Source organism: Lutra lutra, chromosome 8, assembly GCF_902655055.1.
Source record: "Lutra lutra chromosome 8, mLutLut1.2, whole genome shotgun sequence".
In the NCBI taxonomy this organism is placed as follows: domain Eukaryota; kingdom Metazoa; phylum Chordata; class Mammalia; order Carnivora; family Mustelidae; genus Lutra; species Lutra lutra.
In genome coordinates, this window is record NC_062285.1 from 58,303,664 (window position 1) to 58,321,111 (window position 17,448).

Below are 17,448 nucleotides of genomic sequence, written 5' to 3' on the forward strand. Positions count from 1 at the left end.
ACAGGCGCTCCCACTGCCAGGGACAGATAAGGTGCAGCTGGAGGCTGGCACCAGCTGCGACTGTGCTCACTCCCTCCGGCCCCCACCCAGACCCAGGCACACAGCTGCGCCCCTGGTCCCCCTCCATGGAACCCCTGCCCTGCCTTGGTCTGACTGCCCCTGAGGTGGAGTGGCAGAGCAGAGCCTCCGACCCTGTTGCCCTGGCAACCTGACATCCCCCCTGGAAGGAAAAGAGGTGGCCAGGGAAGAGGGGTCCTTGAGAGTGGGTTCTATGGTTGCTTTTTTTTTTTCTTCTTTTTTTGGTAGCTCAGCAGAGAGCTACTGAGGTTGACTCTCTGCCTCTTCAGTCTGAAACCAGTTTCTCCCAGATTTGGCCCAGGTTCCCCATATTTATCCCCATTCTCCCAAGCGGCCCCAGCTACAGCTGAGGGATGGACCTGGTCAAACACGATGTGACCACCAGTCCCCTGTGGTTGAGCTGGACTGAAAGTACATCTGAGGGGAACGCTCGTCCCTGCAGACCCCCTGCCAGAGGAGCTGGGGTCTCTGAGGGACCAGAGTCTGCCCCTTCCTCTGCCTCCTGAACTGTCCTCCCTGAGCAGGGCTCTCCCAAGTTGGATGAGCTTGGCCCTTGGAAACCCACAGCGGACTTCACGTGTACCTGTGCACATTTTATTTTGCAAAAACTGAGAGCCGGGGCTTGGACTTCCAGTTAGAACCTGTTTCAAAGCAGCAGAAGATGCCAAGGAGGTCTCTCCTAAGCTCTGACCCAATAGGCAAATGTTTCCTGTCAGTGCCACATCTGTCCTGGGGCTAGATACACACCTCTTAACCTAGCAGAGAATGGCAAGGATGGAGAGGCAGATGTTAATATTAGACCAAAGGAGAAGGGAGAGAAGGTGGAGCATCAGGCAAGGGGCGTCCACACCCCCTTGGAGCCAGGGAGCTGGAGTAGGGGGCCGGAGCCGTTCTTTTCCCCCAGGGACATGTCAGACATGGACTCACAACCCAACTCCCATCTGTGTAGGAACATCCCTAGGGGCAGAAGTGGTAGAGTTCCCGACACAGAGACAGTATGTAGGGAGGTCAATGAGAGAGGGTAGAAGGAGGAGCTGAGACCTCGGGTGCAGCCAGATTCAGGGTCAAGTCTTTGACTTGGACTGAGAAGCATAAAAAACCTAATCTTCTCTGGCAATCCAGAACCCCAAAATGCCCGGGCTGGGTTCACCTATAGGCTACTCTCGTCTCTCTCCCCCACCCCAACCTCAAGCAAGGAGAAGAACTCAGATTGCTCCGGAATCTGTAAACCAGTCAAAGCTCCGTCTGAGTACTCGGAATTGGCCCCTCAGATAACATGGACCAGTCACATTTCAGGATCTCCATTTTCATAAACCGAACATGTCCTAGCATCACCACTTGGAATCTTTCTGGACTGCAGGGACAAAGGGAGCCTCAGCTGGACACTTTCTGTGGACTACTGCACCCTCACTTTATATCTTCTCGGTCTGAGCCAAGTACTCTGCCCTTTATCCAATACTACAAACTGTTCAAGCTAATGGGTTTTCTCTTCCTCACTGCTCCCTTCTGCTGTGTGTTGGCTGTGCTGCCGAAGGGGAAGTCTCTGCCTTTCACCCTCACCTAACTTCTCCTACTCATGAGTACATCATTGGTGAGCCTGGGAACCCTTTGGTCTCAGGCTCTGGAGAATCCAGGACTTCCCTGTTTTGAGAAAGGAAAAGAGGGAAGTGGTTAAGAGCATCACCCTCTGCTCCCCGACAGCTTGGCTCAGCAGGGAGTGTGGCCATGTAACCTTTGTCTGGCAGGCTTGACAAAGGCCCCTGAGACTGGTCTGCAGAGCAGGCCTTAAAGAGGTTGGGAATTCTTGTGTAACCTCAGCAGGAAAAAACAAGCATGACCGCGGGCTCCAACATTTCTACACAACCCCCATGCAGTCCACGCTCCCATAACGCCAGGAGGAAGCAAGCAAGCAGGGGGGAAATGGGCAGGGAGAAAAGGGAGTCTCTGAGAGCAGAGAATTAGGGGCAGGCGTGGATAGCGAGGGGGTCCTGGGGGAGACTGCGTTTTCAAAGAGCAAAATGAGCAGACTTGGAAGTGGACATGATGGTTCCAGGGCCAGCGATGGTAATAAAAAGAGGACACTAGGTTGGAACTTTACAAGACACAAGTTCTCATCCAGAACCTGTCACTGACCAGTTGGGCTCAGGCAACTTATTCCACCTCTCTGTGTCCCCTTGTGTGCATGTGTAAAATAGAGAGCACATAGCTACTTATTCAGCCTAGGAGAGCCTACAAAGTCTAGGAGAAGGAGAGCCTACAGAGTCTTCTGAAGAGTTAAGAGCATCATTCTCTCATCTGGTGTTATTTTTCACATCTGGCTTCGGGTCCTCTGTCCCTCTCCAGCCTCTGTCTGGTTGTAAGCTCTCAGGAACCTGTGTGACTTGCCCAGGATCACCTGGCACACGAGATCCCAGTCCATTTCCCTAACCCTCTCCAAGATGCTGGCTTCGAGGCAGCCCCATCTTGGGGGCAGTGGTGGGTGGGTCTGCGGGCTAACTCCATTTAAAAATATATATATTTTATTTATTTATTTGACAGAGATAGAGAGCACACACTCAAAAGCAGGGGGAGCAGCAGGCAGAGGGAGAGAGAAGCAGGTTCCCTTGACAAGATGCTGCTGGGCTCAATCCCAAGACCCTGGGGATCATGACCTGAGCCCAAGGCAGCTGCTTAACCGACTGAGCCACTCAGGTGCCCCTGGGGCATCTCCATTTTAAGAAGTAAAGAGATGATGGGGGGAAAAAAAAGAAGCAAAGGGACCCTCCAGTTTGGTCATGACTATGTACCCTAAATAATCTCTCAATTCCTTAGACCCTGGCTCTCGCTGACCAGGGCGGAACCCAATCAGACAGTATGCATGTGTGTGTGTGGCAGGGGTGGCCCAGAGAGAATTACCTGTCTAGCTATGTAAGAGAAAGCTTCCCTTACTTCCCTTGTGTCACAGTGCTTCTCCAACTTAAATTCAAATCACCCGTTAAAATGCCAGTCCTGAATCAGTAGGTCTGGGAAGTGGGGTGGCTAAGCCCTGCAGTTCTTTTCATCTCCAGATGTTGGTCCTCAGCCCTCATTTCAAGTAACAAGACTGTAGCTTCCCCACCCCCACGTCCAGCTCTGACACCTGTGGCCCAGAAGGGAAGCTAGAACTGGCGGGGGGTGGGGGGGATGGCGTGTGGCACACCAGGCTCCATGTGTGTCTGTGTCTGTGCCTGTGTGCACCTCTGTGTGTTGTGCACTGAGTGCTCACTTTCCTGTCCTCGTGGACACGAGGCTGATGCTGAGACCCTCACACAGAGCAAATGGACCCCTGTACTGAACCAAGTCTCCTCTGGACAGAAGCAAACCCAGGGGACATGCAGCTTCCTCTTCCAGAGCAGCAAGCTTGGTGGAAGGCCCACAGGCTCCTAATCCTCTCCTCCTCCTCCTCCAGGACTGACTCCTGCTCCACACCAGGGGATTCACTCACCACCTTGAAGTCTTCAGCGCTGCAGACCTCCCCCCGGAAGTGGCAGGAAAGCAGCATGTCTCGAATGTCGTGCCCTGCACGGTCGTAGAACTCCCGCATGTTGAAGGGCTTGGGCTTGAAGCTGCGGAAGTTGGCCTTGTCCTGCAGGATTTCCAGCTGCTTCTCATCTGCCATCTGCGTGTCTGGTATCTCATACCTGGAGCCCAGGGGTGAGCGGCGAATGGATCAGCATGACTTTCAGGTCTCTGCCTCCATCTGGCCTCCGGGTCCCATACCCAACCTCAGCAGGGGAGGTGATGGGGGTTGGGCAGGGAGGAGGGCAGCCATCAGCCCCAGGGATCAGGCCTGGGCATAGGCACAGAAGGGCTGGGTGTGTCCTGAGGACCTGCCCCATGGGGTCTGAGAAGACAGTACAATCGATCAACAGTGGCTGCGTGGGTAAGGGAGGGATGGGCAGAGAGATCATGGCAGGAGCTGTCTTATATACTCAATCTCCACTCTTTAAAGATGGTCTGCCCCCATCCCTCAAATGAGATGAGGAGCAAGACACAGTGAGTGGGAGGGTGGCAAAGGTCTCCCGAGAGGCTGCTGATGTCTCACAGCTCAGGCTGGGCAGGGGCAGAGCTGTTGGGGACTATGCTGGGATCAGAGATAGGGTGCCCTTAACTGCTTTGTTCAGTCCCGCAATTCCTTTGCTGTGAGTGGCAGGTTTGGGGGTGGGCGGGGAGACAGGGTGGTCTGGGCTCTAGAGAGTGGGTTTTGAGAGGCAAGCACCCTGCTGGGGGTCACCAGGAGCTGAGAGGCATGCGCCCTGGGGACCCTGCAGGAGGCTGGCCGGGTGGGAGCTGCCCACCTGTTGTTGAGCAGGGCCAGCAGCTCCCCGGCGTGGTACAGGTCATTCTTGGAGACTTGGCTAAAGCGGAACTCGTTGAGATTGCACAGCGTGACAGCGGGGAAGGTGAGCTGGGAGGCAGCCACCTCATCAAGCTTGGTGACGTGGTGGTAGTGGAAGTAGTACTGCACTCGCTCGGTGCACACACACAGCAGCACAGCCAGGGAGCCCAGGAAGCACAGGGCCCACAGTGCCCGCTTCAGAGACAGCCGCTCGTAGGAGAAGATGTGGGCCAGGCCGTGCAGCGTGGAGCTGCTGGCGAAGGCCTGGATGCTCACCGGCTGGACGCCACCCACCTCCTCCTCCTCGGCCTTCAGTTCCATCCTGACCGAGGGGATCCTAGGGAAGGAGGGGGTATTCTGTTACCATCCTGAGATAAAGGTCCACACCCGGGTCCTGCAAAAGCATCCAATCGGAATCCCCATTGCCAGAGGTCACTGCCTCCGGGGCAGGACACTTCCCTCGTGTGTGAGCCCAGAGGTGGCTGCCCAAGGGACACGCTCCTAGAAAAGGCTTCCTTCAAAGATAGGGGCTCTGGGGTCAGCTCAGGCCAGGAGAATGCTCTCCCGGGAAAGCTTCCCAGGCCAGGGGAGACCCCAGAGGTAGTCATCCGAGAGTGAGAGGGAAGTCCCAATATTTTTCCACGGGCAGCACAGGAGTTCCCTCCAGATGTGGGGTCACTCTGGGACAGGGATGTCCACCCCATCCTGGAGAGGATAACTCCCCCAGCAGGACAGAACCCAGGGTCCGGAGCTCCTGGTCAAGGGTGATCCCGGGACTGGGTTTTCACCCGGGTGAGCTAAACCTGGGCTAAAATCCCCCTAGGGAGGTGGGGAGGGGCCCAGCCCGAGTCCTCACCTGCGGGCGTCTCCAGTTCTCCTAACCGCGCAGGCTGTGTCTATGTTTGGGGTGGGGGCTGGGGGGTGGAGGGCAGCCCGAGGTGGATGCACGGTGGGGGGGCGCGGTTCCCTATGACAGCTAGCTGTCCCCGCCCCGGACGCAACCCCCCTCCAGTCCAGCTTTCCGACGCAGCCAGATCCCCTGCTCGGCCCCCGCCCCCCTCCCCAGCCACCGAGCCGCCCCAGCAGCTGGGGAAAGCGAGAGGGGAGGAAAGTCCCGGCTTCGGGGCGCCGGGGAGTCCCGCAGCCAAAGGCGGGGGTATCGGAGACCCACCTGAGGGGGCTTCGGGAACCCGGCAAGCGGTGGCGGGTCCTAGGGCGCGGGGCCGGACGCGGGTCAGCGCCGAGGCGCGGAGGGGCTCATGGCCCGGAGCGGGAGCCCGCGGCTGCCGCGGCACGCCGCGCAGAGCCCTGCAGGGAGCGGCCAGCCCGGCCCGGCTCGGCTCGGCTCCGTCCGCTCGCCGGCGCGCGCTCGCTCGCTCGCCTGCCTCGGCTCGGTCCGCCCGGGCTCGGCGCGGTGCGCGGTGCTCTCAGCCCCGGGATCTGCAGGGATCCATCGTCCGGCCGGGAGGCGGCGGGAGGGAAGGGGGAGGGGAGAGGGTGCGCGTGCGCGCCTACGAGTGTCTGCGAGGGTGTCTCTGGGCCGGTGTGCGCGCGGGGGCCCCGGACGCGGGAGCGGGACCGAGGGCTCCCCGCGTTGCCTCGCCCCCTCCTCCCGGCCGCTCTCGGCGGCTCTGCCTCCCTCCGGTCCCGGAGCTGTCTCCCTGCCTGCGAGGCCTTATGGCTTGTGTGTGCGACTATGTGTGTTATGTGTGTGCGCGCGCGTGCGCGCGCCCCCGCGCGCGAGAGGGAGGGAGTCTGCCCCCAGCGTCCCCCTCCCCGCGCTGTCTCCTTCGGATCGATGCTCCTGCCTCTTGCTGCTGCTTCCTCTGGTGGCCCACGCGTGCGCGCGCGTGCGCGCGCGCGCACACACACACACACACACACACACACATACACGCAAGCTCCGAGTCACACTTGACTGATTCAAGCACTTGCTCGTGTGGAGACACAGACACACATAAGACCAGAGTCACACAACGCCACTCAGTCACACACACACACCCCACAGACACCACACTTTCCAGAGGCCTGGCCTACAGGGTAGGCACTCAGGAGCTTACACTTATTCACCTGTTCTTATCCCTGCTCCCATCTATGTGTGACATGTACACACATGCACATACATAAACAAACATACAGCTTGGCTGTCCAAATCCCATCTTTGTAGCCTTGTGCTTGCCTTTATGGGGTGGAATGTTTGCAGCCCCTCACTGCTAAACCTCTAAACCTTCTCCATAGAGAAGGACGAAGAGATAGCCAGAGATCAAGGGAATTTGGACAGAAGTCAAGAAGCAAGGAAAGGGAAGGCGGTGGGATGAGGTGGGAAGGTGGAGGGTTAGAGGGGTGGGGATGGACAGGATGAGGAAGGGATGGAAGGAGGAGCTGTACTCAGGAATGGAGCAGAATTCTGGGGCACTAAGCCGAGGTCTGGGGGCTGCTCCTATAGCTCTCACTTCTCTCCTCCTCTTTCTCCCTCCCTTCTCCTCACTGAGAGGCCTTGGGGGGGGCCGTCCCTATCCAATTAACAGAGAAGGAGCAATCAAAGGGAAGTTGTTAATTTGCTGATGCTCATTAGGGGCTCTTAGCATGGAGACTGTTGAGGTCTGATGGTGTCAGGTGATGAGGAGGGAGGTGTGGGGGGACCAGAATTCTATCTCTAGCATCTCCTCCAATCCACTTGCAGGTTGGCACAGCTCTGGCAGAAGGAAGGTGAGAGGTGTGTTCCCAGGGCTTTAAGTGAGAAGAAAGAACCTGTAATAAGAAGAGTCTGGCACAATGGAAAGAAGTTGGATAAGTTGTAAGGTGTTGGGGGCAAGGGGTACGTGAGAAACGAGAGAAGGGAGCTGGAGATCCCTAGAGGGAGTGGGGACTTAGACCCCAGGAGGGAGAGTGGGATCCATTTACTAGGGGTCTGCTCATGGTGCTGCGGAGGGGAAGGGAGGATCTTGGGTTCTGGTCTTGAGTTGGGGAGCTGTCCAGCAGCACCAGACAGTGCTGGCGGGCTGCCATATCCCTGGGCAGCCACTGGGTGGCAGCGCTATTCCAGATACTTAGAATCAACCCAAGGGGGCATTTGAGAGTGGGAATTTGGCCCTGAACAGGGACACGGGGTGGGGTGGGGGGGTTGGGGCTGGATTCTTGAATTCCAAGTGTCTCAGGGGAGGGGAGGACCATCTTGGAGCATCTGCAATTCCCATAAGTCCCCACCCTCGCAGGTTGAGTGACACATGGAGCTTCCTCAAATGGCTGCAAATTGCTTCAGTCACCTGGGATGTTATTGAGGGAGCAGCGGGGGTGGAAGGAAGGTGATGAGGTGAGGTGGAGGCAGACAAGGACTAATCGAGGCCAACAAGCAGCCTCAAGAGTCTGAGGGAAGATAAAGTTGTGAATCAGGTAATCTCAGCTTCCAGAATGGGCCCTGACATTCATTAGGATGGGCAGGTCTCTTGACCTCTCTGAGCTCAGTTTCCTCATCTGTAAGATGGGGATAAGATTTATTTCACAGGAATTTCTGAGGATTATATAAGCTAATGCATAAAAAGTGCTTGCACTTTAGCTTGTACCTAGTAAATCTCCAATAAGTAACTATTATTAGTAGTATGAGTGTTTAGATCCAGCCACAAAAGCACCAGAGCAGCCAAATGAGGGCAGAATCTGAGAGTGTTTCTCAACCCAGGCTACACATCTGAATCACCTAGGAAGATTTTAAAGTGGTGCTTTGGCTCCACTTAGTCCAATTAAATCAGAATCTCTGAATGTGGGACTCAGATTTCCCAACTTTTCAAGACCTCTACTATATAGCAGCTGGTCTTGAGAAACCCTTGATCCTGAGAATCCATAGGTCTAAATCAAGGCTTCAGTATGGTTCCTTGTATGACAGACCCAGACTTAGAAGTCTTTCTTTTTTTGTTTTTAAATATTTTATTTATTTGAAAGAGCAGGAACCTGGGTGGTTCAGTCAGTTGGGTGTCTGGCTTCAGCTCAGGTCATGATCCCAGGGTCCGAGGCTCCGGCCCTCAGTCATGTGCACTGTGCTGAGCCTGCTTCTTCCCCTCCCTGTGCCCCCCAACCCTCCCCACACACACTCTCTCTCTGAAATAAATTTTTAAAAATCTTAAAAAAGAGAGAGAGAGAGAGGGAGAGAGAGCACACACAAGTGGGGGTGGGAGAAGGGCAGAGGGAGAAGTAGACTCCCTGCTGAGCAGGGAGCTCATCTCCCAGCCCAGGGAGCTACAAAGGCTGAGCTCCATCCTAGGATCCTGAGATCATGACCTGAGCCCAAGGCAGCCGCTTAGCCAGCTTAGACAGCCAGGCACTCTGGAAGTTCTTTCTTTCTTTCTTTTTTAAAAAGATTTTATTTATTTATTTGACAGAGAGAGATCACAAGTAGGCAGAGAGGCAGGCAGAGAGAGAGAGGGAAGCAGGCTCCCCGCTGAGCAGAGAACCCGATGTGGGGCTCGACCCCAGGACCCCGAGATCATGACCCGAGCCTAAGGCAGCGGTCTAACCCACTGAGCCACCCAGGCGCCCCTGGAAGTTCTTTCTTATGCACAACATAAGAACATAACGTTATTGTTTCCTTTTCATTTGGGGGGAGATGGATTCCCGCAGAGATCCCACCCCCCCATCCCTGCCCTGTACATTTCAGCAAACCTACACTGTGTGAAATCCCAGCATTGGCCCTGGGGACATTGGGAGGAGTGGCATAGTCACTGTCTTCAAAATTTCCCAGTGTCAAGGGAGAGGTGAATGTGTTGACAAGTGACTCTAGCTCCAAGGTCAGGAGTAAAAGTGAGGGATGGGCCAGCATAGAGTGGCTGAGGGGCAAGTCATACTGACAGGGGTTTGGGCTGCAGTGATGAGGAAAAGGGGAAGTTGGCTTCAGCAAGATGACACTTGAGGGATCCAAGGACTGCGATTAGTGTCGAACTGTTCCCTTCTCCTCTCTGGACCCACCTACCTCTTATGCAGGATGTGATGGATCCTAGCTCCTTCAGCCTCCTCCCAATCCCTTGCCCACACTTCCCTCCTCTCTGGCTCCTGTAGTCCCTAGACCTCAGTGCCCTTTCTCCCCACTCCCCCAACCCCTCTACCCCTGTCACCAGAGCTTTGTCATTCTGCCGACCTGGGATTCAAATCTCACCTCTGTGACACCACAGCTGTGTAATTATGGACAAGTTACTTAACCTGTCTGAGCCTCACTGTTTCAACAAGCCATAAAATCTGGCTAAAGCTCACAATGGTGAAATAATGTGTGCCTAGTAAACAGGAGGTGTTCCGTCAATAGTAGCAAGTACTATTTTCATTCCTGAGAGGCTGATGGGGGCAAATTCCCCATGGACACTTCTTTTGCAGATGGCCCCATCTGCTCTAGGTACAGAAGCACCCTCCAGCCTCTCAGAGATGAGGGGGAAGGGAGGAAGGCAAAGAGGGGGGCAAAGCCCCCTGGGACTCCCAGGCAGCTCTTCTCTGCTCCCCCATGCGTGAAATCACACAAGTCCCAATCTGTCTGCATCCACTTCATCTGCCGGCTCAGCAAATGCAGAGACAATTAAGGAGTTAATTAGCAGGCGGGTGGGAAGGGGCTGTGGACCTGAGGCTGATGGGACCCATCAACACATCCCTCCCTCACCCCTCTGGGTTCCATGTTGCCCCCCCATCCTTCTCTTTCCCCCTCTGCTTTCTCTTTTCTGGTCCGGATGCTTCTCTTACCCTCCTCGCTCATTTCTCTGCTACCCTCGCCCTTTCCCCTCAACCCCGTGCTGTCTTCCTTTCTTCTTCCCTGCTCCTATCTCTGATCTCTCCTCCCTCATTTAGCTTGTAGTCCCTTTCCCTTTCTCTTTCCCTTTCCCTTTCCCACCCAAGTCATTGCCTCTTCCATCCTTCGGGGCTCACCCTTCTCCCCATGTCCTCCTCTTACTCTGGCCCCACTTCATTCTCCACCCCTTCTCCTTCTCCCGTCCTCACTCCTCCCTCTCCAACTTGAATGTGGGTCTCAGAGAATGTGGCTTGTTCACTCATTCGGAGTGCTGCGGGGCTCCAGGCATCAGGGGGTTCAAGGTCCCCTGCCAGTCTGGGCCCCCACTTTTGTAACTTGAAGGGGTCTCCGGTCTCCTCTGGTCCTTACCTTCTCCCAGCACCTCTCACTCCTGGCTCTCGGGGTGGGGAGGTTCTATCTCTTTCCTGTGTCACTGCTTCTGGCGGGGGGGGGGGGGCTTTCTCCCCAAACTCCTTCTGCTGATATTCTCAGGGTCTTGGCAGTTCTTGTGCACATCCAGGACCTTCCCGGACCTTTCTTTTTTCTCCCTCACTCTCGGGGAAGGGGGCCAGCAGATGGGCACCTTTCTTCCATCATACATTTGTATGTCATCATAACACTTGGGGAGTCGCAGCTTCAGAAGAAAGGGATGATTAAAGAGAAAACAGAGAGATGAAGAGACAGAGGAAGGCAGTACAAGAGAGAGATGGAGAAATTGGGGCCAAGGCAGAGATTAAAAGAGCAGACGGGGTGGGGGAGGAGCGGGAGGGAAGAGAGATTGAGGCGGAGAGAAAGGGTGAGGAGAAGGTGGTAACAGAGACTGCCAGATAGGGAAGAGACCACTAAGGTCCCTTCCCTGCTTTAAAATTCTGGGTCTTTGAAGAGTGAACAAAGGAGAAACAAAAGACCTGCAGAGTACCTGGGCCTTTTCCTCTTCCAGGAAACTTTCCCGGTTAATCCCTCACCCTAGCACAGACCTCCCATTCCCCTGCTGCACCAGCTGCCTCCGTCTCTGTTTCCTGAGCTCCCGCTGCCCTGAGAGCAGGTCCGTCCTGTGTCATCCCCTTGTACCACCACCCCCACCAAGGTGAAATGCTTTACTAGAGTGGGTAGTGGCTGTCTAGACCCCACAGAGGGGAAGGGGACAAGGGCTGTAGACAAGGCAGGTGGAAGGGGAGGGGGATGACTGTGCTCCACCCACACTCAGTAGGCGCCCTGGATCCTGGGTACCCTGAGGGCAGGAGGGATGGCATCTGCAGCTCCAGGATGCCAGACTTGGCCCTGGCCCGGCACTTATATCTGTTCAGAAGTGTTTAGTGAGTTGCATAAATGAGGAGCATCCCTGGGGGCCATAGCTGGGTCTGAGGGCCCCTTGGGCTTGGGGACATCCTCCATCCTCTGCATCAGTTGGCCCTGTGGGGCGCTTCTGTCTCTCAACTGTCCCTCAAGTGAGCACAGTCCTCCCCGCCCCTGCCCCCCCCCCCCCCCCCCCCCCCCCCCCCCCCCCCCCCCCCGCCCCAACCCAGAAGGACCCTCCTGCAGCCCTTGTCTTCCCCTGGACCCTCCTCCCACTTCACCCAGGCCCCTCTGGAAGGCGCAATCTCAGCGCTCAGGGCAGCCTTTGAGCCGGAGGAGGCAGTGCCAGTGAATAATTCATGGCGCTGGGAGGCCCTTATCTCCCAGGCCGGCCCCACCCGGGGCCCCTGCGCTGGGCCGCCATCCCGCGGCTCCCCGCTTTATCTCGACGCCCAGCTTGTAATGCAGCCCGCCATATCACAGGCAGAAGGGGAGATTAATTTTCTGGTTTTGCATGGGCGGGGAGGAGGAGGGGGCATGGGGAGGTGCTGGGGAGCCGAGGCTGGGATCTTTCCGATTTCAGACTCCAGCGGCTTAATCCTCTCCGGGGCCTGCAGGAAGGGGAGGAAGAGGGTGTTGCAAGCCAAATTTCATCATCAGCGGCAGCCCCAACAGAGGGAGGAGGAGGCGAGGGGGCCAACAGAAGGGAGAAGCAGGGCTCTGGCGCAGAAAAGGGAGTTGTTTGGAAACAGGGTAAAAGGCAGCCCTCTCAGCCTGGGCTAACAGACTGCTCAGTTTGTCGGGAGAAGGCAACCCGGGCACGTGGGGCGCACGTGTGGGCACACATACGCATACACACCGCAGCAGCAGGCACGCGGGCATACCTCTTCAGGAAGTGGTACCAGCACTGGTGTCTGTCACACCTCATGCGGGGCCTGGCACACCAGAGTCCAGAAAGAAGGGTTGACTGACTGAGGGGTGAATGTCTGGGGGAATGCTGATGAGCTGAGCAGAGATGGCTCTGCGTGCTCCTGGAACATGGCTCTGCCATTTTCCCATCTGCCCTGGGGGCCCTGGCACCCACAGACGGCTGGCTCCTTCTGTTTCCTGTGCCACTATGGTCTATGTGGGGACACTGGCCTGAGGAGTCTGAAGGTCCCTGCTGCTTCTGACACAATCACCCTGAGCTAGAGGAATCTAACATCTGTTCACAGAGCACCTATTATGCACCAGGACCTGGGTCGGGCAGCCATGTGTTCCCCAAGATCTGTATTACAAGTCAGTCTCACGTTCAATGAGCTTATGGCCCTACTGGGAGGACCAGACACAGAAGTAACTGACTGGGATGCATGACAGAATGTGATGCTTGCCAGGAAAGAGCTACCAGTCAAGTGCTCCGAGGAGGAAGAGAGTTGAAGATGACCAAGAGAGTGTCCTGGAGGATGGAGCATTTGAGATGGGTTTTGAAGCATGAGTAGGAGTTTGACGTAGCCATAATGGCATAGGAAGGAGGCAAGGCATTTTAGGAGGAGGAAGAAATGGGAGAAATGATCATAGAGGATGAGAGTAAAGCAAAGAGGTAGTAATTTTGTCTGGTGGGTGAGGGGGAATAGTGAGGGCCAAGGCTGGAAAGCAGACAGAGGTGAGGACATGAAGGTTCTTGATAAGTGGAAGGAGCTTGCATTTGTCTGTGGTCATTAGGGAGCAGTTGCAGGGTTCCGAGCAGGAGGAGGTATGATCAAAGTGGTACCGGGGGAAGATAAAGATAGCCAACATTATTGAGCTGCTGTGCCCTGGGTATTGTTCTAAGTGCTATGGAAGCAATTTTCTCACTTAATCCTCAAAGCTACCCTCTAAGTAGTAATATTATCCCATTATATAGATGAGCAAATGGGGTCACAGAGGCCTTGGCAAGAGGATGGGAATTAATTGAAGACAGGAGAAATCACAGATGGTAAGTTTAGGATGATAAATTCTTTAATATCTCAAGCATTTTTGGGCATGGAGGGGAATATTCATTATTTTTCCTACTTTGATGTCCAATTTATTAATCTGTATTCAATTATTAATATTCCCCTAAATATTCTCATACCACTTATATAACCAATAAATCAAAAACTTATGAATTTGGCAAATTGTATTTCCCCAAATATTTAAACATTGACTGCAAATGGAATTAATTAAACTCTTCATAAATCAGGTTTTCTTAAAAACTTTCAACATCTTTTTTTTTTTTAAAGATTTTTTTTTTATTTATTTATTTGACAGACAGAGATCACAAGTAGGCAGAGAGGCAGGCAGAGAGAGAGGAAGGGAAGCAGGCTCCCCGCTGAGCAGAGAGCCCGACGCGGGACTCGATCCCAGGACCCTGAGATCATGACCTGAGCCGAAGGCAGTGGCTTAACCCACTGAGCCACCCAGGCGCCCCAAAAACTTTCAACATCTTAAAGAGCAGACAAAACAAACAATAGTACTGGGCACCAAAGTGGCTTGGTTGATTAAGCACCTGCCTTTGGCTCTGATGGGGATCCCAGGGTCCTGGGGTTGAGTCCTGCATTCCACAACAGGCTCCCAGCTCAGCGGGGAGTCTTCTTCTCCCTCTGCCCCTCCCCCCTCCACCTCGAGCTCTCGCTGTCTCTCTCTCTCTCTCTCAAAAATAAATAAAAATCCTAAAAAAACCCAAACAATATTACAGTGGTTGTGCCCCCCCCCAAAGCCCACTACAAAAACAATATCATGGATTTAAGTTTCTTTGTTCAATAATTCTAATATTGTTTTCTTCATTCTTATTCACTTTTCTTCCTAGGGTAGCATTGTCCTGACTTAACCTAGAGAGTCTAGCAATCTGAGAGCTGCTCAATGTGCTTTGCAAATTGGTTTGCCTGGAGTTGATCTGGGACCAGACACAGGGTCCTGACGGGGTGGGGTTTCCAGAGAGGTTCTCCTGGATTTCATTATGCAGCCCTTCACTTATTCCATCAGGAACTGTCCTCTTTATGCTTGGACCAATCACAGATGCTGAATTTTTGTGTGTGACCCTAATCTTTTCCCCAGAATGACTCTACTTCTAGGTGCCTTATCTTTACAGTACAGCCCACTGTGTTCTGAGTGGGGCCCGGTCTGGTTCAGCTAAGTCCAAAGCCCTTGGTCAGTTGGTTAACGGGAACTACATCCTTCCCTTCTCCTCTGCCGCTAAGACCCACACTATTGTGAGCTCGGGCACGGAAGCAAGGGTCTAAGATGAGGCATTAAAGGCTTGAATTAAAGCAGTGGCAATGGAAATAAAAAGGAAAGGACATTTTTCAGAGAATCCATGAAGGCAAAATTGACTTCTATTGAATGGAAGAGAATAGTTTATCTCAGAGAATCAAATAAAAATACATGTGAAGGTCCTTTGTGGCATATAAGAACCACTAAATCCAAGTTGTTTTCGCTTTTGTTATTATGTTACCATTATGAGATGGCCTGGGACAAAGCGTTAGGGAGTTCACCCAAATTTAAGGGGTGTGCAGCAGGACAGGAGGCAGGAAAGGAGGCTAGAAGAGAAAGGGAACTAAGGAAGATCGATCAAAGAGAAGAACCAGGAGAGAGAGGTGTTGTGCAGCAGAAGAAGCGGGGGGGGGGGGGTATCAGGACAGTCAGGTGTGTCGTCTGGAGGCCCAGGTGAGAAGAGGCTAAGGTCTGAACAGGGTGGGAAAAATATGGGTGTGTTGGGAAGAAGAAAGGAAACAAAAGAGGTGAGTGATATCTTAGAGACAAAAGTGGCAGATGGGCACTGTCTGGACAGGCTGATGAGGGCCAGAGGGGAGCTGGCAATTCGAAGGTCATGTACCTGGGAGTGGGGGGCCTGGGCAGATGCGGGAAAGGAAGGTTGGGGTGGCCTTGGTGCACAGAGCAAAGGCCCCCCACTATGACCAGGTTTAACTATCCTTTGCAAACAGACACTCTTCGGTCAGCCACATGGCCCTTGGCCTTTCTAGCGTGGCCATCATCCTCCACTCAACCTCTACCATTCTCATGGGACTCAGAGAAGTTCAGAACTGGCGGGGTAGAGGTCATCTGATCTACCTTCCACATTCAACTACCACCATTAAACAGATGAGGACATTGAGCAGAAGTGACATGGTTAGTGAGTGACAAATCTGGGATTAGAATCCTGGTCTCCTTACTCCCAATTGAATATAGTTTACCCCTGTCACTCAACCTGATGCTTCTATAACAAGAGGACTTGGGTCCCTGACACCCAATGTCACCTGGCTGCTTAAAGAGACTTCTCCAGATAACAGGCTTTATTTTGGCTTACCAGACCTAAAAACCATGGCATTGGGGTAGGATTAGGGGGGCTTAGTGATAGTCATGGAAGGGATGAGACATCAGAAAAGATGAGCTTCTTCTGTGCTTATCAAAGAACAGAGGTAATATCGGGGAGATTTTAAGAAATAGCAGGTAGTCAGAAGTGGGGAGAGATTAGAGGAAGGAGCTAGAGGCAGGGGGACTGGAGAGAATGAGCTACGCTGAGCTTAGCAAAGCTCTAGACTAAAGCCTATGTGAAGAATTGAGAGAGGGAAGATAAAGTGATGGTGGTGGTGGGCTTTGTCCTATGGGAATGTGGAGCCGGAGACCACGGACATGGGGACTCAGTATAGAATCAGGTGGATGACTTTATCCAACTTGTGAGAACTCCAGCCCAGCCCCCAAACCTGCAGTACCTCTCTGTCTCCCCTGGGCCTCTGACCACTCTCTTCTCTCTCCTTCCTTTGATTGCTGGTGGTAATTTCTCTCCATTTGGCCATTACTTAGCTCATTAATTGCCTAAAAGAGAACATCAGCTTAGGGTGGGGGTGATTGGCAAAGAAAGCAATGGGTAGGGAGGACTCTAGGGGAATGGATATGGACCCAGACCGGGATGGGGGTAGAGTGCAGTGGAGGAGAGTAGGTCTTGTATCTCTGGCTCTAGTCAGCGACACTTCTTTGCCCAGATCTAGTTCAGAGGATCCACTTTTCCATTCTCATGTGGACACTAACACTTTCACTCTCTGATACGCTACCATCATCCCTGATGCAGTCACACACTCCATCTTTCCTCCTCCACCATCATCATTATCACCATTGCCATTGTAGAAGGCAGCCTTTAAGGTGACTCCCACTGGCCACTGCCTCCCCATATTTGTGCCCTTGTGTAATCCTAGCCCCTCAAGTATGGGCTGTGTTAGTGTTGGCGAGGATGTGGAGAAAGAGGAACCCCTGTGCACTGGTGGTGGGAACACCAGCTGATGCAGCCACTGTGGAAAACAGTATGGAGGTTCCTCACAAAGTTAAAAATAGAACTATTCCATGATCCCGTAATTGCACTACTGGGTACTCACCCAAAGAAAACAAAAACACTAATGTAAAAGATAAAATGCACGCTGTATTTACTGCAGCATTATTTACAATAGCCAAATATGGAAGCAACCAAAGTGGCCATCAAGAGACAAATAGATAAAGAAGATGTGGAGTGTGTGTATGTGTGTGTAAAGAATATTATGCAGCCTTAAAAAAGGATGAGATATGCCATTTGTTACAACATGGATGGACGTAGAGGGTATTATGCTAAGTGAAATAAGTCAGACTAAGATACTGTATGATTTCACTCATATATGGAATCTGAAACACTAAATGAATAAACAAAATAAATGCAGAATCAGACCTATAAATACAGACAACAAACTGATGGGTGCCAGAGGCATGGGTGGGGGCGTGGTGGGCAAAATGGAGAGTAGGAGATACAGACTTCTGGTTATGGAGTGACTAAGTCTTGGGAATAAAAGGCACAGCATAGGGAATAGAGTCAGCAGCACTGTAATCATGTTGTATGGTGACAGATGGCAGTTACACTGTGGTGAGCACAACAGACATATAGAGAAGTTGAATCACTGTGTGTTATACACCTGAAACTAATGTAACAGTGTGTGTCTAT

General features: G+C 53.3%; 1 protein-coding gene across 5 annotated transcripts in view; it reads right to left on the minus strand.

The window, feature by feature from the left end:
* The window catches only part of ASIC1 (acid sensing ion channel subunit 1), a 44,826-nt gene that overhangs the window by 17,988 nt on the left and 9,390 nt on the right, over nt 1-17,448 (minus strand). For 3 of the 5 annotated variants that reach the window (XM_047742488.1, XM_047742487.1, XM_047742490.1), the window contains exons 2-3: nt 4,395-4,772; nt 3,542-3,737 (exon numbers count right to left, since the gene is read on the minus strand). In XM_047742488.1, the coding sequence (XP_047598444.1) occupies nt 3,542-3,737; nt 4,395-4,756 (558 nt within the window). In that variant the 5' untranslated portion in view covers nt 4,757-4,772. Of the gene's footprint in view, nt 1-3,541; nt 3,738-4,394; nt 4,773-5,606; nt 6,085-16,198; nt 16,302-17,448 lie in introns of those variants that run through there. The other 2 variants (XM_047742486.1, XM_047742485.1) reach the window with 2 other exon arrangements.